The 26,694-nt window shown below is 35.3% G+C and overlaps 1 protein-coding gene across 5 annotated transcripts in view; it reads left to right on the forward strand.

Moving 5' to 3' along the window:
- The window catches only part of CCDC91 (coiled-coil domain containing 91), a 143,648-nt gene that overhangs the window by 97,404 nt on the left and 19,550 nt on the right, over positions 1-26,694 (forward strand). For all 5 annotated transcript variants that reach the window (XM_042889906.1, XM_042889909.1, XM_042889911.1 and 2 more), the window contains one exon: positions 14,070-14,183. In XM_042889906.1, the coding sequence (XP_042745840.1) occupies positions 14,070-14,183 (114 nt within the window). The remainder of the gene's footprint in view (positions 1-14,069; positions 14,184-26,694) is intronic.

The raw sequence follows: 26,694 nt of genomic DNA on the forward strand, positions 1-26,694 counted from the left end.
GTACTTGGGTTGCGCATAAAATATATTCAAGTAACTCAAGGTAGGTGTTTTTTTTCCTGGAACATACTACTGGAGTTTCTTATTACTTTGGAAATAATCACGGGCAGCATAATATTAGTAGTTTAGTATTGATTAATATATTTTCAGACAAAATCTTAAATACTGAGATGTCAGTGCTTTTCCAAGGAAGAAATTCAGGACTTCAAGAGGACTTTTCAGCTTGGGATGCTAGCTAATCAAGCAGTTCATTATGTTAGATTATTCAGTTATATACTGCAATGCTGAGTAGTACTCTGTTATCGGAGAATGTTGTTAGTACTTCTCCCATACATTTCTTGCTTTTGATCTAGTTATGGAGCATTCATTAATTCTTTTTTCTAATACTGAATAGCTCTGACAACTTTGATGTTAAGAGGAAGAATTTATCTAACAATAAATTGTGATTTCTCGTTTGAATTAGGCTCCTTTTTTCAAATATTTGTTTTCACTTAAGTAAAATGCAGATTTTTCTTGAGATTTCTAGAGTTCTCTCATATAAATATGTATAACATATTTGATGTTTTGCTTTTTGCAAGAATGCAAGTTCTTTGGGAAGGATGGACTTTCATATGGAATGCTTTTCTTTGCATAAATTTTCATTTTTTATTTCTACTATGAAATTACTTACTTCCGTAAGCCTCTTATAAACATTCTACAGCTACTAAAATTTTCTCAATCTGGCAACAAAGAAAGCTGTATAAAGCTGATAAGCCCAATTGGAAGTTATCAGAAATGACTTTGATTTAGAGCTGAAAAATAGTTGGAACTACTATCAAGCAATTTGTCAGTTGACAGTGGTTTTATAGGGCCTTCTACTTAGTTTCTTATTTGCATTTTTTTCTTTAAGATTTTTCTTGCAAGAGGTATAAAAACTATTCACTTACCTGCAGTTGTTGTTCAGACAGCATAGTCAACATGTCAAGTCAGCCCTGTAATGGCCATTAGACGTAGTCTAATATTTTGGACAACTAAATGTAAAATTGTGGTAACATAATGCCTCTTTTAATTCCTCATATCTTGTTGTATAATTCTTTATGCTTCTTGCTTCAGAATTGTCATTTGATAATATTATTATGTTTAGCACCAAGTAATGAAACAAGTGTGGATGCATGTAAGTGAACATGCAAAATATCTTTTAGTGTCAGGCATATAAAAACAGCACTACAGGGAATACTGTTATTACAATAGAACTAACTTTTAAACCAACGCATAAGTTTGGAACTTAATACTAAGAAAGAGAAGCCTTGTTCTCAACAAAACTCGGTATCCTTTTCAAATTCTCACAAACAGGAAAAATATGTGTTTGAGATAGAAACAATATTTTTATGTTTAAAATTGTCTTTCTTCTACCTCATTAGTAATTTTGTCATAGAAACTTAGATTACAATTGAATTTTACCATGCTGCAAATTAATTTTAAGAGATTGATTTTAATGATTTGAACAACAAAGTATTATGTCAAGCATAGTATTAAATAGGAGCAATTTTCCTTTGCTAATGCTAGACGTCTGCAAAATTGAAAGACTGGAAAGGGTCATGTACACTACTGCAAATAGTTGAGGCAGAATGGCTTGCAGTCATGAAACACATAGGTAAATCTAGCAAAGAAGAATGAAAAAGTCTGAACATATGCTAAATTTTATGATCTTCTTTGAGATGAACTTCCACTTTATAATCTGTGATTGAATTATAACCATCACGATTAACCCATTATCAATATTAAAAATATTGTTAACAAATATGCAAAGTAAAGATAAACTGACGGTGAAAATAATCCTAAAAATTCTGAGTTAAAGCTTCCTTTTTTAAAAGTAATTAAAACAAGAAGATATCATAAATATGACGCTTAGATGGGGGAGAATAAGCTCTCCTTGAAATAAGCAAGCTTTTAATTAAAGAGAATGTACATTTGCAATGTAACTACGTAATCTTTTTGCAGCACATTGAAAAGTTATTATAGGTGAGGATGTTTACCCTGCTAAATGTGGACTGGCACGTCTCCAGCATTTTATCTTTTATTTTGGTATACTCAACTGTTTTTTTTTTCAGTAGCAACTTCCCTGCAAAGAGGATTTAATAGGCCAAGTAGTCCTCAATGTTGTGTGGAATGAGGAATGACTGAAATAGAAAATTATCCCACTAGAATATTTTATCTAAAGTTTTTTTTTTTTTTTTTTTTTTTTTTTTTTGATTTAGCAGAGGTTGCCCAGTGCATACAGAGATCTATAAACTGAGCTAAAGCTGAACCCTTCCATGTAGAACTCAAAATGGCATTTAAGCACCTAGTATAAATGTAAGTGGAAAAGACAATGAACAGTGCTTTCTGCTGTTAAAGATTATTTTCTTCCCTCTTTTACTCTTTGGAAAAAAAAGTAAATCTGGGTAATAGAAAAGAGTGAAAAATTGGGGATATAGGGCAAATTGAGCAATAAAAAATTCAATAAAATAGAAATAACTGAACAGTAGGTCACTCCAAAAGTAATGCCTCCTGTTTATTGCCACAGAACTTAAAAGCACAATAACAGAATTTGATAGAGCAAATTCTCTGCTACAAAACACTGTTTTTCAACATAGTCACCACCATTATCTATGCTTTTATGTTGGTGATGAGCAAGAGCCTGTGTGCTGCACCCATAAGAATCTGCACCTGTGGAAGTGACCCACTGTCACTGTCACCACTGCTGAAACACCACCCACCACCTCACTGTGCTCACTGTTTGGTCTCCATAATCATTCAGCAAGTGTTGATAAATGTCAGAGAGTGCCATTTTTTCCACATGGAGGAATTCAGTTACAAACCTTTGCTTCATATGTACTTCCACATTAGACTTCATATTGTCAGATTGACCTCTGCTTTTATCTCTCACATGACAACAATATGTAATGGAATCGTGGTGGGAAAGTCCAACCTCTGTTGTCATACCACTAACATCTGCCTCTGGTGTCATGGGCTAGCATAATAAGATAGGAGGCATTACTTTTGGAGCAAGCCTCGTATAGTTACTAGTCAATGCAAAGTAGATATACCATTAGCTAGAGCAAACATAACACTATAATGCAGAGAGATGTATGTAGCTATTTTAGCTCTCTGCATGCAGTGTTATAATTTCACAAAACTAAATACTTATTTTTTATTTTTTTTTCCTTCCCATTTATGTAATTAAGGCATCAAAGACAATTTATGCCTGACAATTTTAGTTTTAAAAAAAAAATCTTTAAAATTGAAATGATAGCAAGCATCTGAAGAGTGAGGCCTGGATTTTCAGTTCTATGCCGTAACTTGAAGGCTTGTATTTAAAGTATCATATAGAATCTACTGCATTTTATCCTGATTCTCAGGGGAAAAGGAGCCTGAATTCATAATTGCCATAATCCACATGTGCTTTATGCAAGACTCTAAAGAAGACTGCAAATAATTAGAGGAAAAAAAAACAACAACCCAAAGCTATTTTACTAAAAGAACTAACAAAAAATCTGTTCTTGGACAGGAGCAGAAGCACTAAGGCAAAATTATGTCCAATGGGTAAATTGTAGAAAAACTGAGGCTGTAATGTTGCATTCTGCAAATCCACAACTAGGGTATGCAAGATGTAACAAGATAAACAAAGAAAAAAATACTTTTGCAAGAAAAGTTAACTAAAAGGCTTATGAGGGAAAAAAAAAAAAAAAAGTGAGCTTCCTAGTAGTCTTTGCCGAGTAAGTCTCCAAAAATTCAATACAGTTCTAGTATCCTCATGCACCGGAGGGCTTATATCTTATAGCTATTACATGCAGAACTGTTATTTCTGGTTTATCATCTTGGAATGACTAATATAATTGTAACAGAAAACATCTAAATGGCTTAAAAAACTTGATTAATTAAAATTATTTGGCATTGTATGGGTTTCAAAGTGTTTTTAATGTTTTGTAGCGAGTTTAAAAATACTGGATGTAATTTCTCAGAAGTATGAAGTCTAGAACATAGTGCTTAATTCTGAAAAATTAATGGCTGCTTACCTGATATGTTATTAAAACTTCCTAAGTATTCTTAAAGGGAGTTACAGAATCACAGAATCACACAGAAACACCAAGTTTGGAAAAGACCTACAAGATCATCCAGTCCAACCATCCACCTATCACCAATAGTTCTCACTACACCATGTCCCTCACCATAAAATCCAAACGTTCCTTGAACACCTCCAGGATTGGTGACTCCACCACCTCCCTGGGCAGCCCATTCCACTGCCTGACCACTCTTTCAGAAAAGCAGTATTTCCTAACATCCAGCCTAAATCTCCCCTGGTGCAGCTTGAAGCCATTCCCTCTAGTTCTGTCACTAGTTACATGAGAGAAGAGGCCGACCCCCAGCTCACTACAACCTCCCATTGAGGTCTCCCCTGAGCCTCCTCTTCTCCAGACTGAACAATCTCAGCTTCTTTAGCCACTCCTCATATGGCCTGTGCTCCAGATCCCTCACCAGCTTTGTCGCCCTTCTTTGAACCCGCTCCAGGTCCTCAATGTCTTTCTTGCAGTGAGGGGCCCAAAACTGGACACAGTACTTGAGGTGCAGCCTCACCAGAGCTGAGTACAGGGGGACAATCTCTTCCCTGCTCCTGCTGGCAACACTGTTCCTGATGCAAGACGGGATGCCATTGGCCTTGTTGGCCACCCAGGCACACTGCTGGCTCATGTTCAACCAAGCATCAATCAATACCCCCAGGTCCATTTCCTCTACAGGAGTTCTTACAGTATGCTTAAGCGAGTTCTTAGCTTTGGCAAGTCAGAATCAATTTTGTGTAAAATATCTTAAGGATTTCTACACCCAGTCTTTTATAAATGAAAACATGGAGGTGCTGGATCCATACTTACAGAACTAGCTTACTTTTCTACTGCTGCCTGTTACATTTTAGTTGAAAATTGTTTTCTGCCTAAATATTTTTTCCTCATTGCTCTGCATTTGGGAAGGGTGGAAAAAAGTAATAAACTGTTTTGCCTATGTGAGTTATTTCCCACTCTGGTTTTTCTTTTTAAATCAGTTTAATTAGCTGTAGAATGCTCTTTTCTTAGCTGTGTAATCTTAAAAACAATAATCACAAACAAATAAATAGATGACATGGAGTCAAGAGTTTTATAATAAATATTTTGAAGAAAATATGTGGTGATTATGATATTCATTGTCAAGGCATTTTTGTGTATAGATTCATTAATACATCTTTTGTAAGTGTCAAACCTACAGGATTTTTTTCATTGGCACCACCAATTTTTAAATACAGTTGTTATCCAATTATCTGAAGTTTGCATCTTGTTTCCCTGCAACTGTGGTAGTTTCACCCTGTTGGACAGCTAAAATCCAACACACCCCTCTCTCACTCCCTCTCTTCAAAAGATGAAGTAGAAAAAATACAATGAAAAAGTGTTCAAGGTTTGAGATAAGGAAAGAGATATCACTCACCAATTAATGTCACATCTCACATCTCACCTAGTAAGGTGTGCAGGCTCCTTTCCATGTAGATCCGGCCCAAGGCATGTTCCTACAGGGACTCTCCATGGCCTGCAGTTTCCTTTAGTCCACATCCACTGCTGCACCACGTGCTCCTCAATTGCTACCCCATGCAGAAATATGCTCCATTTGGTGCCCATCGGCTGCAGAATGATAGCTTCTCTATGGGCTGCAGAAAAGCTGTTCCATGCCCGAAGCACCTCCTGCCCTCCTTCTGCACTGGCCGTGTCTGCAGGGCTTTTTGTCTTACATTTCTTATTCCTCTCTACCAGCTACCCTTGCACAGCAGATTTCCTCTTTCTTAAATCTCCTATCCCAGAGTCACACTCAGTGTTGCTCATGGCTCAGCTCTGGTCAGCGCTGAGTCCCTTTTGAAGCTGGAGCTGGCTGTTGATCGAACACGGGGCAGTCGCTGGGCTCTGCTCACAGAGGCCACCCTTGCAGTCCCACAGCTATGCTAAACCTTGCCACCTAAGCCAAATACACTGACAAAACAGCCAATCTGGTAACTTAGTCAATGGGAATGAGAACCTCTGTGTTGTGCAGTTGATTGTCAGTTATTTTCTGTGATATTTGGTGCTTATGCTTCTTCTGTATGACTGGGAACTGTTTCCTTCCCAGGTTTAGGTAGCTGGTCTGTGCTGTCTCTTGGCTTGTATTTAATTTGGAAGCCTAAGGTACTTTTTGGTACGTGCTTGCTTTGAGCATTTTTTTCTGTCTATACTAAAAACATATCTCTATTTGATACTACCTTTTGAATGCATCACTATCACTTTAAACTCAGTAAATATTTTAATGTTTTCTTTCTGACTATCCAAATACTAATTATTACCTTCAATATGCACATTGTTGCTTGTTTTTCTGGACTGTATATTGGTTTTGTTTGAGATCTGATTTTAAATATAATTGTTTAGATGTTGCTGGTCATTTATGCAGCAGATCTGCAATATATGACATTTCTAGCCACATAGATACAATCTTTATTCCTTTAATATTACATCTTTATTTTCCCTGACTCAATTGTTGTTTGCAGATTTAGAGTACTACTTTAAAGGCCTTTTTCTAGCCCTTTAGTTTGGTCTCTCCACTGGTCTTTCTCTGATAAATAGGTTATGTGCTACTTTCTATCTCTGCATCAGAGATTACTTTCAACTTTCTTTTCATTTTTTCACTCTAATTATACTTTTTACTGAAAGATCCTTTTTTTTTTTTTTTTTTTTTTTTTTACATATAAGAAGTCCATGATATTAACATTGCTTTTACATGTTTTGTAATGCTTTTGTACTTGAGAATGACCTATATAATGATATTAATTTCACTTCCTGAAATAGTATTTGAAAATTCTCATTTATGATATACAGGACATTGAGTGCACTGCCAGTTAAATATACAGAATACAAAATAGTATCTATTTATCAGTTTTTCTTTGTCCACTTCTTATCTGTTGCATAGCTTACGAAATCCTGTTGGGGCTGCAGGCAGTATGTGAAATGCTCCATTTGTTCTATGCTTCATAATGTGCCAGTACAATGGTACATTTAATGTTTCAATTCCAGGAATAAATTGTTAGACTTTATTTGACTGATTGAGAGAGTGTTAAGTTTTGGAAGGAGAAGCAATATCTTTTTCAGCAACGGTCTTGGCCTATCACAACATTGCCGTTCATGTTCAAAATTTTGTGGGTTTTTGCCAGAAGTCATTTTTCTTAATATTATGGTCCCTGGCCCTATTACAATAGTGACAATTATATTATGAAATGTGATGGAGAAAAAATTGCTTTTCTGAATTCATGTACAATTTATATTGTCTTTGCCGTATTTTTAAACTTGCAGCGCTTAAATTTCTCTTAAGAGAATATGAAATAACAATTTTTATGCACTTTTTTTTTGGTTGAATTTATATGGCATTTAATTTTTTAGGTAATAATCTACAGTCATTGTCTCTTAAAATTATGTATAGTACCAGAAGTTAGAATAGTTTCATTATGAAAACATGAAAGAAAGGAACTATGTATTTTAACAAAACTTTCAGTTTTTCTTTCTTCTTAATTTTCCACTTTGTTGCAGAAATAATAATGAGCCAAATGTTTATGGACAACATTGATTTTGCAAGTCTTTATGGAAACAACTTTTTAAATGAAATGTTTTGTAAGTTTGTGAGCATGAGGATGCACACAGCAACACTGAGTGGCGAGAGATTCCAGCTATTAGATCCGTTTATTTTCAGTATACTGGTAAAGTCTGGAAAAGGGGTAGTCCACTGCATGCTGACTTTAACCACTTCCAACTTCAGAAGTACTAGTTAATACTAAGTATTAGTTAAAAGCACAAACATTATAATTTGAAGGTTACTGTTTTCTGAAAAAACATTGACATTGTAGTCTGTGGTTGTATTTCCTAGATAAAATTTATTACTGCCACCTCATCCTTGCGTGGAAACAGAAGAATGTTCCTATAAATCTGCCAACAATCATATCACAGAATCACAGAATCACAGAATGGCCAGGGTTGGAAGGTACCTCAAGAATCATGAATCTCCAACCCCCCCTGCCACATGCAAGGCCACCAACCTCCCCATTTAATACTAGACCAGGCTGCCCAGGGCCCCATCCAATCTGGCTTTGAACACCTCTAGGGACACAGCCTCTCTGGGCAGCCTGTTCTCAGCACCTCACCACTCTTGTAGTAAAGAACGGAAGTTCTGACATCCAACCTAAATCTTCCTTCCTTCAACTTAAAATCATTTCCCCTTGTCCTGCTGTTATCTACCCTTTCAGAGAGTTGACTCCTCTCCTACTTATAGGCTCCCTTTAGGTACTGAAAGGCTGCAGTTAGATCACCCCACAGCCTTCTTTTCTCCAGGCTGAACAAGCCCAGCTCCCTCAGTCTGTCTTCGTAGGGTGGGTGCTCCAGCACCCTGATCATCTTTGTGTCTGTCCTCTGGACCCTCTCCAACAGCTCCCTGTCTTTCTTGTACTGGAGGCTCCAGACCTGGACGCAGTACTCCAGATGGGGCCTCACAAAAGCAGAGTAGAGGGGGACAATCACCTCCCTGTCCCTGCTGGCCACCCCTCTTCTGATGGAGCCCAGGATACCATCTGCTTTCTGAGCTGCAAGAGCATACTGCTGGCTCATATTAAGTTTTTCATCCATCAAGACCCCCAGGTCATTCTCCGCAGGGCTGCTCCCAAGGATTGCTCCTCCCAGTCTGTATGGATGCCTGGCATTCCTCCAGCCCAAGTGCAAAAACGTTGCTGTGTTGAACCTCATTAGGTTCACCTGGGCCCACCTTTCAAGCCTGTTGAATACCCTCTGAATGGGATCCCTTCCCTCTACCATGTCAACTGTACCACTCAGCTTGGTGTCATCAGCAAACTTGCTGAGGGTGCACATGATTCCATCATTGATGACATTGATAAAGATGTTAAAGAGCATCAGTCCCAAGACCAGTCCCAAGTACTGGCTTCCACCTGGACATAAAACCATTAATCACCACCCTCTGTCTGTGGCCTTTCAACCAGTTTCTTATCCATCGAGTGGTCCACCCATCAAATCGACATCCCTCCAATTTGGAGATAAGGATGTGGTGGGGGACCATGTCAAAGGCCTTGCTCAAGTCCAGGTAAATAACATCAGTTGTCTTTCCCTTGTCCACCAAAGCCATCACTCCATCATAGAAGGCCACCAGATTGGTCAAGCAATGGGGATGAAGCCATGCTGGCTGTCTTGGATCATACACTTGGATCACATTCCTCATGTGATCAAGCATGTCGTCCAGGATGATCTGTTCCATGATCTTCCTAGGCACAGAGGTGAGACTCACTGGCCTGTAGTTCCTCGGGTCCTCTTTGATCCCTTTCTTGTAAATGGGAGTGACATGACCCTTCCTCCGGTCATCCAGGACCTCACCTGACAGCCACAACTTTTCAAATATGGTGGAGCGTGGCTCAGCAAGCACCGAAGCCACCTCCTTCAGAACCCTGGGATGCCTGCCATCCAACCCCATAGACTTGTACACATTCAGTCTCATGAGGCAGTCTTGGACTTGCTCTGTCTTATAGTGGGGGGGGGGATTTACCATCCCAGTCCCCACCTAGAGGTTTAGGGATGCAGGGCTCCGGGACGTGAGAAATACTGCAATCCTGGCTGCCAGTGAAGACCAAGGTAAAGAACTCATTCAGTACCTCAGCCTTCTCTTCTTCCATTGAAGCCAGTTCTCCTTTTACATTTACCAAAGGAGGAACACTCGCTTTGGCCTGTCTCTTCTGGCCAGTGTACCTGTAGAAAGTCTTCTATTGGTTTTCACGTCCCTCGCCAAGTTCAGTTCTGCCTGCGCCTTGGCTTTCCTGATCCCATCTCTGCAAGTCCAGGTGGGTGGTGGTTGTTTTTTTTGTTGTTGTTTTTTTCGTTTGAGTATTGATTGGCATGCTCTGTTACATAAAGTACATTTTTTTCTTTTTGTTTTTCTGTGGAGATGCACACGTACACACTCTGGTGATGCGGTTGTGATATATAAGTCATATATATTCAAACATAGGTTTGAATATGATTTATCAAATTAATTTTTATTAGCTACTCTAGTCTTCTAATTGATGTATACATACATAATACATATATATTCCTCCTGTAGAAAAGCTGCTTTTGGCTATAATTAGTCATGTGGTGTCTGAGTAGATATTAAGAAAGAAAGAGCGAGTCACACCTGAAGTGCAATTTGTCCCTCACCTTTTTCTGAGAAACCAGGCTTTCAAATTTTCTTGAATTAATTAAAATAACACTAAAACCCTCAAATAGTGCAATACTCTTTTAAAGATGAAATACAGGCCAATTTTCACCTTGGCAATCAAAATCTAATTTAAAAAAAACTTTGAAGATGGATGTGGCATTATAGGAAAGGAAAAATAAGAATATAAAGTATATACACTGAGAAGATGTACATGCAGTTAGGACTTTGATGAACAGCAGTAATAGGCAGTGTCAGAATTTAAATAATCATTGTGTATGTTGATAATTTACTGTAATAACTGACAGAAAAAGACTGAAGAAAGATGGTGGCTTTGAGAGCCTGGACTGAGCTTTTTGTGGAAAATTGTGTAGGACAGACTAATACCTGTGATTAGCTCAAAGGGCAGGGCAAAAATATGTGTGTTAGCTAGGTGATTGGATGTTGCTTGAATTATTTCAAATATATTTGTTTGAAATAATTTGTTTGTTGTTTGAATATTTTCAAACATATTTGACTCATATATGCTTAAATTCTCCCCCTCCAAATGTGTTGAACAACATATATATAGTATATATGCTGTATTCATCTGAGGTAGAGGAAAGAAATGGTGTATTGCCAACTTTGGTGCCCACTATCTGACATCATCTTACAAAAAGGATGGGATTTGTATTGCACATACTGCTAATGACAGTATATATCCTCCATTTGTCTTTGTTGAATATTTGCTGAATACCTATGTGCTTTTTTTCCCAATTTTCAATATCTCTCATTAATAAATAAACTATAAATAAACTTCATTATTGAAGCCCACTCATGAAAACTAAACAGAAAGGACAAAAGAATTTTTTTCTGTTTGTCAATCCAACAGCAAATCTCTCTTCTGATAGCTCTGAGCAGCCTACTGTTTTTACAGAGGCCTATGTATGTTTGCTGTGATGAGCTGCAACTAACAGACAGTATAATTATAGTATGCTCTGCTTATCACTTCAACAGGACTTTATGCAACTTTGTTTTCATATTTATCCAAAACTTTGTATTCATCAGAGCTTGTTCTTAATTAAGTGAAGTTGTAAATGGAAGACAAGTCATTTAAGTTTCATTTTTTGTATTAACTTTGTTAAAATAGTCTGTAATAAATGTATTGCTAGTAGGTTTCGTTTAGTAGTAATTTTTAGTAGAACCTTGGAATTTGATTGTATTTTTATTTGAATCTTTATTCATGTAGGGCTTTTGTTTTAAGTATCAAGTAGCATGATCTCAAGGAAAATTTATATGTTTGTTGTTTTTAAACATTTTATTAATACAGGATTTTCTGCGCTTTAATATTTGGCACCATATCAGTTTTGTAATTTGCCTTTAAGAATTTAATTGAGTAAATGAATTCATTATTTTCCATTCTAATATGAAACAAAGTATTTGGGAAACTTTTGACTAATTTAGCTGGCATGAGAATATGAGAACAGCATATTCCTATAATGTGTAACTTTCTGCTACTTTTTCTGTTAGTCTTGCTAGAGTTCATAAATGAAAGAGGCCTTTGTCTCAGGATTTTTCTTTGGTAATCTGAATTAATATTTGTTTGAAATGACATAAATTGCTAGAGATAAGAAATAGTACTTTTTTCACTTGAAACTCTTCAACTGAAGAGTTTCAAAGATCTAGTCCAATTAGTCCAATCCAGTGATATTATTCATTTTGTACACTAAAAGTATATGGTAAAGTCACTCTGATGTGTGTAGATGGATTATGTAATTTTGTAAATATCTGATACCTCTGAAGCATTAGCCATCCACCTGTTCTGTGGAGTGTATACATTCAGTACAACTGGGTTCCTGCAAAAATATTCTATTCGAAGAATAATAAAGCACTAAGAATGCATGTTAGGGTTCTGAGATTCTGTATTTAAAAATGGTGTCACTTCTCAGTTTGACAAATGTTCCTTAAACCATTAAAGTAAACAAGGCCATAAAATGGTTGTCATCTGAGCTCCCAAACATTTGTGAAATTATGGATTTGTCCTTATGCTAATCATAATCTTTTATAAATATCATATTTTAACTGAATATTTTTATTTGAATACTCAAAGTTCTGCAGTAAAGTTAATTGTCTTCTTTTAAGCCTGACAATTATGTAACAATGAATACTTATTTTGACAAAAGCCTGAATGTCTGTTTATAATTAAATCTTAAAAAAATTCCATTGTTGATTTTTTTTTTAATTGATGAAAAATGTGGATTTTTTGTTTTTGGTTTTACTTTCTGTCTACAAGATGTGTTGCTTAGTAGGCACTATTCTGGTATAATATTTATTTGATAATGGATCGTATCTGTTGATATAGCGTATAATAAAAGGTCTTTGAACACCATTTAGATCAGTAGTCCTTGGTCAGTAGAGTTCTGACAAAAAAGGAAAAAACAAAAAATCCAACCTCCACTACTTCAGATATGTATCATAAAATGTCAGCATTATTCTGCACTCAAGCAAACTTATGGACAGACAAACCTTTTCAGCACCTACTAATTATGTAGTGCTATGTCTAAACAGTAAACAGTAGTGAGGAAGAAGATGGTTCCTGAGCATTTATTTTTCATTTTAAAAATAAATGTATTTAAAACTTAAAAAAAAAGAGAGTGAAAAATCTGCACATATCCATAAATAAATACACCAAAACGGTGTGTTGAACCATTGGTTTTTTTTTTTTTTTTTTTTTTTTTTTCCCAGAGTATTTTCCTTAGCTGCACTGCTTTTAGTTTTGTGAAGGAAGGAAATCAAGATTCTTCTTTCCCATGTACTGCAGCATTGCCTCAGTGGTCATCTTTTTTCATAATCAATTGCTTTATTACATACTGGATTCTTAGTTCCCTTACAGGATCTGTAATGCATGGCTATGGCACAGTAACAGGGAATATGAATTTTGGCCCATAGAAGGAAATAGTGCGATGATATTTTTTGTAATTGCTGTGAATATTTGAAACAGTTTTCATGGTTTTTAGTCAATTTTTATCCCTATATTTTTAGGACTGGAAATTCTCACAAAAAAAAAAAAAAAAAAAAAAAAGAAAAGTAGTATTTCTAATCAGCTATATGATATCTTTGTGTCCTTCAAAAGAAAAAAAATGCTATTAAATTTTGATTAAATCTTAGTATTCATGCTAAATGTGTATGTGGTAAACAAGCTTAGATCTAGTGATATTAAGCAGCAGAAGTACATTCCACTCCTCCTTCATTCTGAAGGCACACTGCTACTATTTTTGCTGCATCTGCTTTTGAATATCCAGAATGAAGATGGAGATGAAGATAGTTGATGGTAAATCCAGTGGTGTCTTCTGATTAGTCCTAAAAATAAATAAGTAAATAAATAATCCACTATTTCCCTTTTTCCTTTCCCCTCTTTCTTCATCTAAATCATTTAACATACACTGATCATTTTGACTGGCTATTATGTAATCTTTTGTATGTTTCAGGAATCTTGTTTGTCACCTCATGTTCCTGAACTTTGAAAATGGAAATCTTAGCTAATTAATATTGTTATGTATTTAATGAGTGACTTTGGATGCTGGAACTTAAGCATTAGGACAGTCTGTTTGGTTCAGAAAGATGTTTCCTGGGCAAATTACTTATGTTGTTAAGGTGATAGAGGTGTTTTAATTTGAACCTGGCTTTCTTTAGTACAGTGTACTTCTATTACCAAATCAGATTTGATTTAGGGTCATGCTAATTTGGGGCAGAATATGATCATGATAAACTTCTAGGAAGGAAAAGGGTGAGATGTGTTACATTTATGAAATATTTTTAATACTTACACTTAACGTTTTCATTTTACAAAGGAAATTATCAAGAAAGCGTTAATGGAGGAGCAAAAACGAAGTGAAAAGGCAATCGAAGAAGCTGTTAAAAGGACAAGAGAGGAACTAATGGAATATATTAAGGAGCAGAAAAGGGTGAGTTACCAGAGGCTAAAGGGTTTTATTTCCTGGAGTGAAAAATCTTGAAATCTGTCTTGACATTCACGAAAAAACAGAATCAGGAGTAATATCTTTAAATTTGTCTAACAGTTTCTTGTAGTATAACATAGTTCTACATGTCAATTTATAGAATTTTAGGTTTTTTGCAAATCAAAAGGCAGAATAATAAAATGAATAAATTAGCTAGTTTATTACTTTTTCTTTAGGAAATTCTATAACAATTAATCTGTCCTTAATTTCTTGGATTTCTGCTATCTTCAGGAGTGGAGACCCCCGTTTTCTTTCCACCTACACCCACAGTTAGAGTTCCTTGCCTTTATTCCATTTTCTGATTGCTGTCAATCTTTCTTGTCCTTCTGAAGCTTTCACAAATAAGAGAAACAAAATACCATCTTCAAAGAAACAAAATTGTTTTTTATTTATCTAGTAGGAACAGCATTTCCACTTGTTTCATAGAGTTCTTGAATATCAAGTTATTGCAATAATTGTTTTTTCCTTTATTACTCAATTGCCACATATTTCTATTCAATAAAAAATTTCCTGTCTGAGGACAGTTAGTTTTTCTGGCATAAGACCTATAAAATTACTGTATTTAAGATCAGATGGGAGGATATTTTTCTCTTCAAATCCTTACACATGGTAGCTTTTTTATTTTACATAAGAGAGATGATAAATAGGCCTTGATCAAAGGCCATGCACTTGTCAGAGTTAAAAAAAAAAAAAAAAAAAAAAAAAAAGCTTCATTAACTACACTAAAAAACAGCCTGTGGAAAGAATTTTTTAAAATAGCTTAGTGAAAACTTGTAGCTTTCGTATTTTTATTTTCCTTGAATTATTTAGAGAGTTCCAGCTATGCCTTTACAAAAGTAGCATACCTTTCATCATTGCTTTGAAAATAAGTTTTAGAATCCTTCAAGCAAGGCTACTACAATATCTGTACCTGGTTAGCAGTGGTTAAGCACTTTAAGAAAAGAGCAAATTCTTATCCAGAAACTTCATCTTATTTTGTGATAGCGTAAAATTTTATTTTTTTAATGGTAAATGCAGTATTGTATGGGAACTGTTGAGTAATGACCTGAACCACTGATTGAGCACCTGGGGAAAGCATCCGGTCAGCCCTGAGAGCACGGTCAGCTGTGTGACTAGAAGGGGCGGAGTCTGGCTCCACTGCTCTTAGACCTCATTTGAGGGCTCACTGCCAGTGAGGAAGCTATGTACATTAGAATGGTCTCTATAATAATGGTTAAAGAGATAAAGTTGCTTTGGAGGCAGATCAGGATTGCGTTTTCTTAGAAACCTATGAAGTATATCCTCAGACTTAAGCATCCTTGTTCTCTAACATGTACTTTGATTGCATAAATGAAGAAGTTCTGCTTTCACATACATTTACTTGGAGTTCTCTGATGGGGATATTCTTTGAGTTGAGCTGATTAAAGGTTTTAGGCAACTGTTACTGTTCCAAGATGCAGAGTAGCTGTTCAAGGCATTGCTGAGATTTTTCCCTACTGCTGAGGATGTTCTTTCTGTATTCCCAACCCTACCTTCAGTTCCTCCCTTTTCTCACCCGTGTTCTTTTATGAGAGTAAAAGTATCATGAAGAACTTGTACCAATTTTCTGTGTGATGGGATTCTTTGAACTAGGTTACTTAACAAAAAGCAAATAACTGTTCTTTCTTTTGTTCTCTGTACAACACTCTTCAACCATACACTTTCCTCATCAGTATTCTTTTAACATAAACTCTTTAGAGCTGTTGTAGGTTTCATAAAATTCTGGAGTAACAATATCATATGTGTAAAATTTGTCCATACATATGATGAAGCTATAAAGACACTATTTGTTTATTAATTAGTTTTGCACATTATATTTTTGACTTTGTTACCTAGAAACAAGTTTCATTCAGTATCAGTGGAACAAAAAGTGACTCATCTCTTTGACTATATTTTCTGAAGGGCGGATGAACAGTTGACAAGCATGGATTTTTTTACTAGAAATGAGAGGTTGAGAAGATAAACATTAAGAGGGGGAAATGAAAAATTAAGCAACAATATCATAAAGGTAAAATGCCCAAGGCAAGGATAGTGTTACTACTTACTATGCATTCAAGCCAAAATGTCTAAATCAAGTGGGGAATGTCATCAGTTCTTCACCTTTACAGATTAAAGGACAATGCAAACTAAAACAGAAAATGAAAATCCAATTGGTAATGTATCATTTGAGAAAATAAATGAAAAGTAGACAATGTGATCTCATTATGATCTTTTAATACTCCAAATATAATCCCAGGTTTTTTTTAATAGCACTAATTTGGCAGTAGCTCAATATATATACTTCAGTTTTCTTTTATTTGTTGCATTTTCAAGGAAGAATTTTTTACTAGAAGAATGTGTATGTTGCTGTGAGAATCTACATATCTAAGTTATGAAGGATGTTTTGTGGAAATTTGACCCATTATTATTTTGTAATTACTTTGTAACTACTACTGTTCCCAAGTGTTCTTCAAAGCTGGAATATAAAATAATACTGCTATATCTGGTGAAAGAAATCTTCAAAAGCTATCAGATTTGTAGAGGTTTATATAAACCTTCATGATACCTTAAAGAACTTTTCTGAGTCAAATTTTAATATACTTGCTACAGCCAATAACCAGACATTATTTTTTCATCAGAAGTACACCCATGCTAGGTTCAGAAAATATCTTTATTAATTTTCTGAAATTTTGTTTGACTCTGTAGTATTGGTAGGTCATTGTTTGAACAGAAGTATTGAAAGCAAAACTATGCTTTACTGTCTTGCTAGAGTAAGGGAGGAACGAGTAGAGGGCAGTGAATTCTAACACAGATGAAAAAAGAAGGCAGGCACTAAAGTAGGATTAAATGACTTTCACTTTAAATTATCATAAAAATAAATGTTATTTCTAGTTTATATCCAGTGCATAGATATAACACAGTATTGAGTGCCTCATATATTAATGAGACTTGGATATAGAGGGAAGCACTTCGGTTAAAAACGATAAAGAAGAACTTTTCTGTGAGCATCCACATTTGTCTTTTCTGACATAAGCTCAAGATTTACTAACTCATTTGCTAGTGTTGTCTTTTGTGGTTTGAAACTCATAATCCTATAACCTCTGGACTTGCATTTCTGACTGCTCTGAAAATAGTGAGAACTATGACAGACTCCAGTGTTTTGAGTCCCCCAAGATAGTAAATCACATAGGCCAGCCATTCAGACCCTTGTGCATGTGTTATTAATTGAATGGAGAATGCTCTTCCAGTTTTTGCATTGTTTCTAAAAATTCTGGTGTTTGTTTTCAAATTGAATGTATCTGAAAGGGTTCCCTGGTACTAGGTGTAATAGCTGTTAGTTTCTTTTTTCCTCAGTCTGTTTTGCAAAATGCTGATGTAGTAGTATATACTTATATGTTGGTATGTAGGCTTTTTATACCTATACGTAATAGGTATACGTACTAATAGGAGAACATGGCAAGGAGTTTAATAGCATGTAAACTATAACCTTTTATTACAACTCCCGAACTGACATCCATGGACTATGAGATAAAGACACAGCAGGTGACTTACCTCAGACCTGTACAACTGTATTACTTTTGTAATACATTTTTTTAATACAAATTTTTGATTAAAAATTTGATTAATGTGGTACTTTTCTAGGAATATAATAAAAGGCTTCTTATGTGGTCTTAATGTGACACTTCAGCTCATTCTGTGAGCACTTTTTGTTTTAGTATTGGAGTAATGAATTAAGTGAACAGAAGCATAACTTTGTTCCAAAGTGCTGACTTTTGCAAGCAGTTTCAAGGAATTTTCACATCTGTTGTTTGCTCCCACGTGCAATGTAATTAATTACAAGATTGATTTAAATTCTGTAGATACGTTATAAGTATTCCAAGTCTGTGGTTAGAAGAATAAAAGAAGCTTGTTAGCTTCCTGTGTAAAGTAATGCTTGGACAACACCTTCGCCATAGCATTTTGTTTACATTCTGACTCCTTTCAATGATGCAAGATGTAAAGAAAGCAAAGTGCAGTCTGAAAAATATGCAGCAGTTCATGGAAATGTAGAGTAGGACATACTACAGGGAGACAATCCAAGTCACCTGATTAACAGGAATAAGAATTGATTTACAAACCAGGAACAAACTTGAAAACAAATTGTAAAATAACAGGAAAGCAGTATCTGAAAACAAAATCAATATTGATATTGGATTGTACTAAGTTCCCATGCTTCCTAATTTTACTTTGAAGTAGTGAAACCATTCATAAAGGCCATGTTTTGTCTTATTTGTATTCATAATGTGGAATTGCAGATTTTTCTTTGTATGCAAGAAGTTTGGTGCCTTCTGTTCCACAAAGGAAATTTCTGAATGTTATGTTTTACATGACTAGTTGAAATTATCTTTTTATTAAATTGCAGGCAAAAAGCAAGAAGAGAAGCTTAATAAATATTAAAGTTAAGCTATGCAAAGCAATATTAAAATAATTCAAAAGTCTTAAATGATTGAAATAAGTGAACTTTATTTACTGCTTTCAACTGAAATAGTTGGTGTTTTCATTTACAAAAACTACTAAATTAGTTTATGGGAATTTGGGTAAATACTGTAGCTGGGTAGTCACACAGCATTTTCTGTTTCTAGCAGATGAAACAGTGTAGAGATCCAGGTGGATTCTAGCAGTAACACATAAATATTTTAAAATAAATTATGCATTCCTTTAGTAATTTTTTATTACTAAAGGAATTATATACTTAAATACTTATATACTTGTTATATACTTGCCTTATATACTTGTTTTGCCAGTGGACAGAGTTAGCACAAAGGTCACAGAGACCAAGTTAAAGAAGTATATTTATCTTTTCTTAAGTTTAAAGCAACGAGATAAGAAGTGAAATGATACAACAAGAATAAAAGAAAGCAAGGCAATGCACCTAAACACTATTTCATGAGGATAGCAATGGTGATCAGGAAAGATACATCATCAGTTGTCCTAATATTTTACCATAATCCAACTCCACTCTCGCTAGGGAGATCCTGTTGCAGTGAGGACTTGGAGAGCCTTTCCTAGTAATTGCAAAGTCCTACATAGTGTGTCCACTTGTAGATAAGTTCTCTAACTTTGCTAAAAGAGGGTTCAGCTATTGTATTGTTGAGTAAACAAGTTTATGTGACAATTAGGCGGAAACATCTGCTTTCATTATCTACCTCAAGCCTGGCCGGGTCCTAAGGAGGAACCAAGGAAGTTTGTGTACTAGTAAGGCCTTGACACTATGCTTCTAAACAAGGAAAGGTTAATATATTCTCATGACACTTTATCTAAGCTACATCTCTTGGGCATTTTGTCCAAGATGCATATTTTTGCTAATGATCAGATACTGATGATCCCCAATGTTTGGTTGTGAGAGTCATCTTGAGGTCAACTTTGGTTTGAGGCCTACTTGTTCAGGCCTTAGTATCTCAATACTGCATGTAGAACTGAGAAAAAAAATAGGAATTGAATATATTATTAGCATTATAATTAATTAGCTTTTATTAACTTTTCGGTTTTCTTTCCTGTTCATTATGTATACTAGCATCACTAAACTTATAAGCAAAAAGACTGTGCTACAGTAGTTAGCAAAAAAACACTTGTATTCTTGTATTCAGTTCACTGCTATATCTTTAATGTTCAGTTCTGTGAACTTTAGACTCTAGAGCACTAGAGTGAGTCTCAAACTATACATATGAATTTGGTGAATTCAATTAAAAGTTCATTTTTTTTGCATGCAGGAATGTTGTAATTATTTTAAAATTTATTAATTTCAAAGAACGTGTACCTCATAGTTGAAATGCATGTGGATATCACTTTTTTGGCTGTATTTCATACTTAACAAATAAAAAATCTGTTATTCAGTTTAAATTAAATTAAATTAACTAAATCAATTTAATCAATCTAATCAATTAATTTAATTAAATCAATTTTAATGTCAAATTCAAACCTTCATTTTTCTGACAGTTATAAATTACATGTTCTGAAACTTGCTGCATCTTAGGATTCAAAAGAGACCTTAGTTACCAGTGAAAACTGAAGCAAGAGTACATAGCTTAGCGATACACCACAAAAATTAGCTTAACAATTCAGTGATTGCTAACTAAAATGTGATATTTCACAAGTCCACAGATTGTTTAAAAACTTGCAGTAATAGTTGTGTGGGTTCTTCATTCTGGGTCAAATCTGTTTTTGTATTTGCATTGACGTAAGAAAGCGTTTCTAACCACAGTTTCTGGTGATAAAGCTGGAATGGATTTCCAAACCAGTATTTTGCCATCATATATGAATACTTTCCATAGTAGTAACTATGTCATATTGAAACACCACAGTTCTTTTCTAGTTCATTACATGGTCAGTATTAGGAAACAGCTTATGAATTTATAATTCAAATAGGGATGTTTGATGTCAGGCTGATTCTTGGTAGAGTGTGCTTTATTTTTGCTTAACTTTTTTTATCTAATCATTTGGTCACAAGGTCAAATAACTGCATCCCACTTCTGTTTTCACAGTTTTCTTCAGTAAAGGGTCATCAAAACCTAGCAGTACAGTTACTATATTCCCAGTAGTCTGTTGTATGTATCAGTGAAAGTATCAAGAAGAAAAAATAGTGCCGCAGTAATAATTTTCTGTTAGTTATTCATCTGTATGAAACTATCAAAAATATTGTAAAGAAGTAGGGAGATTTTTCGCATTCAACGCCTTGACCTCTTCTGCAGTGGCGCATTAGTGCAACACTTTATTATTTTATCCATATGGATTTTTTGAGGGTAAAATTCTGTTTCGTAATCACTGAAGAGTTTTGTTACCCTTTTTATATAAGGAGATTTATCCACTATGCTCCCTTTAAAAATAAATGATAGAAGTCCCATTTTATTTTAGTGTGAATATAAAGGCCTAAAAAATATCTGCCCTCTAATGGAATACAGGACTTTTAACTGAATTTTCCTAGTCATTTTACAGGAATTCTTACTCTTTCAGTTATCCATCCTAGGGTTTTGACTGTGGGCACACTTGACATTTTAAATAATTACTTGGATTATTTTCTCTTTATGCTTGTTGATACAAGACTTTGTGTGAGACATTTATGCACTGTTCTCTCTTTGTGCTTAATTTCTTTTTCCATTCCTGTGGTTGAGTTTTTAATGATTACAGTACTTGTGTTATGCATTCTAAAATAATTATTTCCAGGAGTATCAAATACATAATTGAACTGAGTTCTGAAAGGGTGACTTGCAGTAATTTAAAGTACATTAGGTCAAATGTTTCAATAATGTGAAATATCTTTGTGCAGATTTTTTTTATATTTTTCAAATTTCTTCATTGCTGCCTTTTCAACTTTTCATGTGAGCCTAAAACATATTCTTAAGTTTTATTTTCTAAATTCAGCCACAGGGAACAGGGGAGTCTGACTATGTACTGTCTACATTCAAAAGTAGAAAACTGTTGAAAAATCTATTAGCCTAGAATTTTGTTTCAGTATGTGCATTTTGTAGGAGTTTTGCTTGAGAGAACTTTGGCCTATTAGAATAGCTATATTGTTTTGCTGTCTTTGGAAACTAAAGACTGAAATATGTGCAGGTATGAGCGTAAATATGTGTTCCATTGAGTATCTAGCAATCACACCTAGATTTTGTTAATGTTGAAGATAAATGAAGTCATGTCCTTCAATTTTTGGTATTTCTAAATGTACCTCTTTACTCTGTCTTAATTATTTTATGTTTAAAAAATACCTTTCAATAGGAACCAACTAGGTTTCTGTAAGGTAACTTTGATTCACCACTTCTCTTACAGCACTTTTGATCGATAAGCTATTGTTCACAGCTAAGATGTAGAACACAAATAATTCATCTTGTTCATGTATCAATTTTTTCCAGAACCATAAAGATCTAGTTTCATAAACACTGCGCTATTCACTAGGAAAACAGTGCTAAATAACTAAAGCCAATATGAAAAATATTTGTAGAACCCGTTCTTCAATTCATTTTATTACCCAACATTTTAATTCCCAACATAGTTTAGTCTCAGTTGTAGTCTCCAACTTAATGGATAAAGCTACTTCTCAGGGAATACTCAAGTAGAAAATTAATGAAATTACATTTTAGAAGTTAACCATGAGCCATGTTTTTAACTTTTCTCTGATTTCAGCATACTAATTGTCTATTAAGAAATGTAAGTAGTATAATTTGCGAAATTGCAACTTGTTTTTGTTTTGGATATTTTGTTCTATTTCCTCTTGTCATAGAAAACTTGACATAGTTATATTTAGTAGTTTATATACTTCGTTTCTCACTTTATTTTTGTACCTATTGGATCATTTAAATTGACATGGGACAATAGAAGAAGGCAATGGGGAAAATCAAGGGAAATATTTAAAATAAATTAAGCATTTCACCTTTAAGGAGGTGACAGGACTGGCTTCCCAGCTGAAGTGCCTCCACACTAATGCATGCAGCTTGGGAAACAAAAGGAGGAGCTAGAAGCTACTGCGCTACTAGAATGCTGGGATATATTGCCATCACTGAAATCTTTTGGGATGATTCCCATGACTGGAGTGGCTGTTGGTGGCTACAAGCTGTTCAGAAATGACAGGTAAGGAAGGAGGGGAGGGGCTGCTGCCGTCTACATCAGTAAAGGAAAACAATGTGAAGAGCTGTCCTTAAAGAATAGTCATGAGCAAGTCAAAAGCATATAGGTGACAGAGACCAAGGCAGCAAAGAGAGCCTTGTGATCAGTGTATTCAATCAGAGCCTATTGATGAGGCCTTCTCCCTCTAGCTACAGGAGGTGTCACGATTTCAAGCACTCATTCCGCTGGGAGGGACTTCAACCACCCAGACATCTGCTGGAAAAGTAGCATGGCGTGCTGTTGGTAATCCAAGAGACTCTTGGAATGCATTGAGGATAACTTTCTGAATCAAGTAATTGAAGGTCCCACCAAAGAGGATGCAACACTGGACCTGTTGTTCACCAATGCAAATGAATTGATTGGTGATACCAGAATTGGAGACTGTCTTTGCTGTATTGACCATGCTATGGTGAAGTTCATGATCTGAGGGATATAAAACAGGAAAAGAGTAAAATTAGGATGCTAACTTTCAGCTTTTCAGGGAGTTAGTCAACAAAATACCTTGGGAAACTGTCCACGTAAGCAAGAGTGCAGAGCAGAACAGGCAGATCTTTAAGGAAGCTTTCCTTATCAAGAAACCGACAGGGCTGGACCAGGACCTGCTGGTCCAACTGAAAAGCAAGAAGAAAATGCACAGGCAGTGGAGACAGGCAGGTACTGTGGGAAGATGTCATGGAGTTAACTAGATCAATCTATGCCCCTGACAGGGGGGGCTGTAGGCCCCTGCCTGCCCCCCTCTGGCCCCACAAAATGGGAAGGAATGAAGGAAAAAAAAACAACAGTGGCAACGATCTATGGAGGAAAACTTATTTTACTAACTATGATATTGGAATGCAAGATAACACAATATAATACAATCTAATTGAAATTGAGTCTAATAAATCAAGTAATATAGGAGAGAGAGAGAGTTTCTGAGACCGAGTCAAAACAGCTTGGAACAGCTAGGAAAGCACCCTCCAGCACCCACTGCAAGGCAGTAAGAGCTGCCCCACCCAGAAGGGTCAGATCCCATGATTTCCATAATGTATAGGGATAGGTACCTGGAGTTGGAGCATTAACACTTTAACTCCCAGTGCACTACATGATGTTATGATGCAGAATACTGGAAACCAAAAAACATAAAACCATGACAGAAGAGTATAAGGAAGCTGATAGGCTGTAGAGGGATGTGGTGAGGAAGGTCAAGGCTCAGCTTGAACTAAACTTGGCAGGGAGTACCAAAGAAGAACAAGAGAGGCTTCTACAGGCACCTCAACCAGAGAAGGAAAGTCCAGCAGGGCACACCTCCCCTAGTGAGTGACATAGGCAGGCTGGTAACAACAGACTAGGAGAAGGTTGAGGTACTTAACAACATTTTTACCTTGTTCTCCTCTGATAACTACCAGCCACGCAATCCTCAACTGTTTGGTAGTAGGCCACTGGGAAAGTAATGTCTCTCCCACTGTAAGCAGAGATCAGATTCGTGACCACCTGAGGAATTTGAACATTCAGAAATCGATGTAGTTGCCAAGCCACAATCTGTGATAATAAAAAAGTTGTAGCAATCAGGTGAAGTCCTGGTGACTGGAAAAAAAGTAAGAATTACACCCATTTCTTTATAGGAGTAAAAAGGATGATTTCATGAACTACTATCCTATTAGATTCTCCTCTGTGCTGAGGAAGGTCGTGGAGCAGATTCTCGTGGAGCTATGCTAAGGCACAAGGAAAATAGGGAGGTGATACAGCGATAACGTTCTTGCAACAGTGTTGATACTTTCAGTAGGTTTATAACTTTTTCTCAGTTGAATTTTTTTTAAATGCACGAGAAGGGATTTCTCTCAAATAGATGCTATGCAGTTGCAAAAGTGCAATATGATATTTTCCATTAATTTTAATTTTCTTGGATTTCTACACTTAATGTGTTTTATGCTTCTGTCTTTTCCATGTTTCATGAAGAAGTATTACAAGAGCATGTCTGGAGTTTACTCACCATTTTGTATTTGATCTGATTATTTTTGGTTATCCATTTTATACTTGTGGATGACTAAATTTTCTTTCACTTTTTAAAATGTATTTGTTAAAAAAAAAGGAAAAAGATTCTTTAGTAAAATAAGGAAAAATACAAACATTCAGAAATGGTTGTCTTTTTAGTTATATGCTGTATATTAGACATATGTCAGTTCCAAGATGTCTGTGACCTTATCTACCAGAAGCCTCAAAATTGCTATCTTCTAACTAAGTAGTTGCAGAAGGGTCTTGTGATGAAACAGTTCATTCTGATAAAGGCTTGCCTTTGAAAGCTAGTCATGAAACCTTGTAAATAATGATACTTATGAGACTAATGTTTATGAGATTGTCAGATAATGCAGTTAAAGATACCAGCTGAAAAATAAGCAGGAGCACATGGTTCTTCCCATAGTATGGAACTCCTCGCCACCAAATGTTGCAGATGTTAAAACTTGTTTTTGCTTTTTTTTTTTTTTTTTTTTTTTTTTTTTTTAAATTGACTGGAAATTCATTGGGATAAAGTACTGCCAAGAACTGTTAAAAACAAAAATATTTTGCTCTGGCTAAGGTAGTAACTGAGGTAGTACATGCTTTTCCAGCTCTACTTTTTGCTAGGTAGTTGCTGTTTGCCTCTGGTAAACATTGATTCTGGGCTAATTGGACATTGGTCTAAATTGTACTGAAATGTTGAGTACAGTCTATCGTTTGTTTTTGTTATGTAAACAAAGTGAATAGAAACTAAAAATAATACTACCATTTACTTTTTGTTTGTTTGTTTGTTTGTTTGTTTTTTAATACAAGGCAATATGTCTGCATGCTAGGTCATAGGGAATGTAGGAGAAAGCACTTACCTTGATAGTTGCTGCTGCTACCACATTTGTAGGACCAACTTGTGGATTATATATCATTTATTGCCTCACTACTAAATATGGACATTTTTAATTTGAATTCTTATTTTTGAAAGCTATTTTTTGTGTCTAAAAAGGTGGAAAAAATGCAACAACAAACTTACGTAAAGTGGTAAGATGCTAAAAATGAAATTGCGATTTAAAGTCTAATTCAATACTAGTTTAATACTTCTGCTTCTAGTTGTCTCTGGACCCTTGGTGAATAAGTGCATAATAAATCCATTATGCTTTCATATCATGAAATAATACATATATGTATTTCATTAAGACTTTATTTCCATGAAATTATTCAACTATAACCTCATACTTAAAAGTAAGATCTTGTAGTTTGCCTTCAACCCATCACCAAGGCCAGGAGAGTCGAATATTACTTTAAAGCATTTCTGTAAGCATTTTAGGGATGAAGGCAAACTATGTCAAAAGCTGATCAGTTTGACAACTTTTTTTAGATACTGTATTTGCCTGGAACGTATTTTAAATGAAACATACATCCTGATAGGCAATGTAAACGAGATTTTCTTTGAAACAGAAAATAGCATCTTTGGCCATCTTTATGAACCAGTGTTGAGTAGAATTATCACAAGTGTTTCATCTATATATTCAGTATTTTGACTCTGCATGTACTCTTTGTGTTTTTGATGTGAAATACAGAGCCATAGAAAGACTAGATGAACAAATGGAGCTGATTTTATTCCAAGCTATTGGCCTCACCTCTCTTCTTGTATGTCTTTCTTTTTTTGGACAGTGACTGCAGCAGCAAGTAGAGCTTTGTTGTAGTAATCCCTGTTTGGTTCCCTGTCCATTCTACCCATGCTGTGGATCCCACAAACTATGAAGCTGTAATGTGTTTACAACAGTTTTATTAGTGGAAAATAGTGAGGATTTTTTCAGGGTAAAAAAAAAACCAACACCCTCCCTTTCAAAATTAT

This window comes from Lagopus leucura, unplaced genomic scaffold, assembly GCF_019238085.1.
Source record: "Lagopus leucura isolate 7727_CA_CO unplaced genomic scaffold, USGS_WTPT01 Super-Scaffold_100159, whole genome shotgun sequence".
Classification (NCBI taxonomy): domain Eukaryota; kingdom Metazoa; phylum Chordata; class Aves; order Galliformes; family Phasianidae; genus Lagopus; species Lagopus leucura.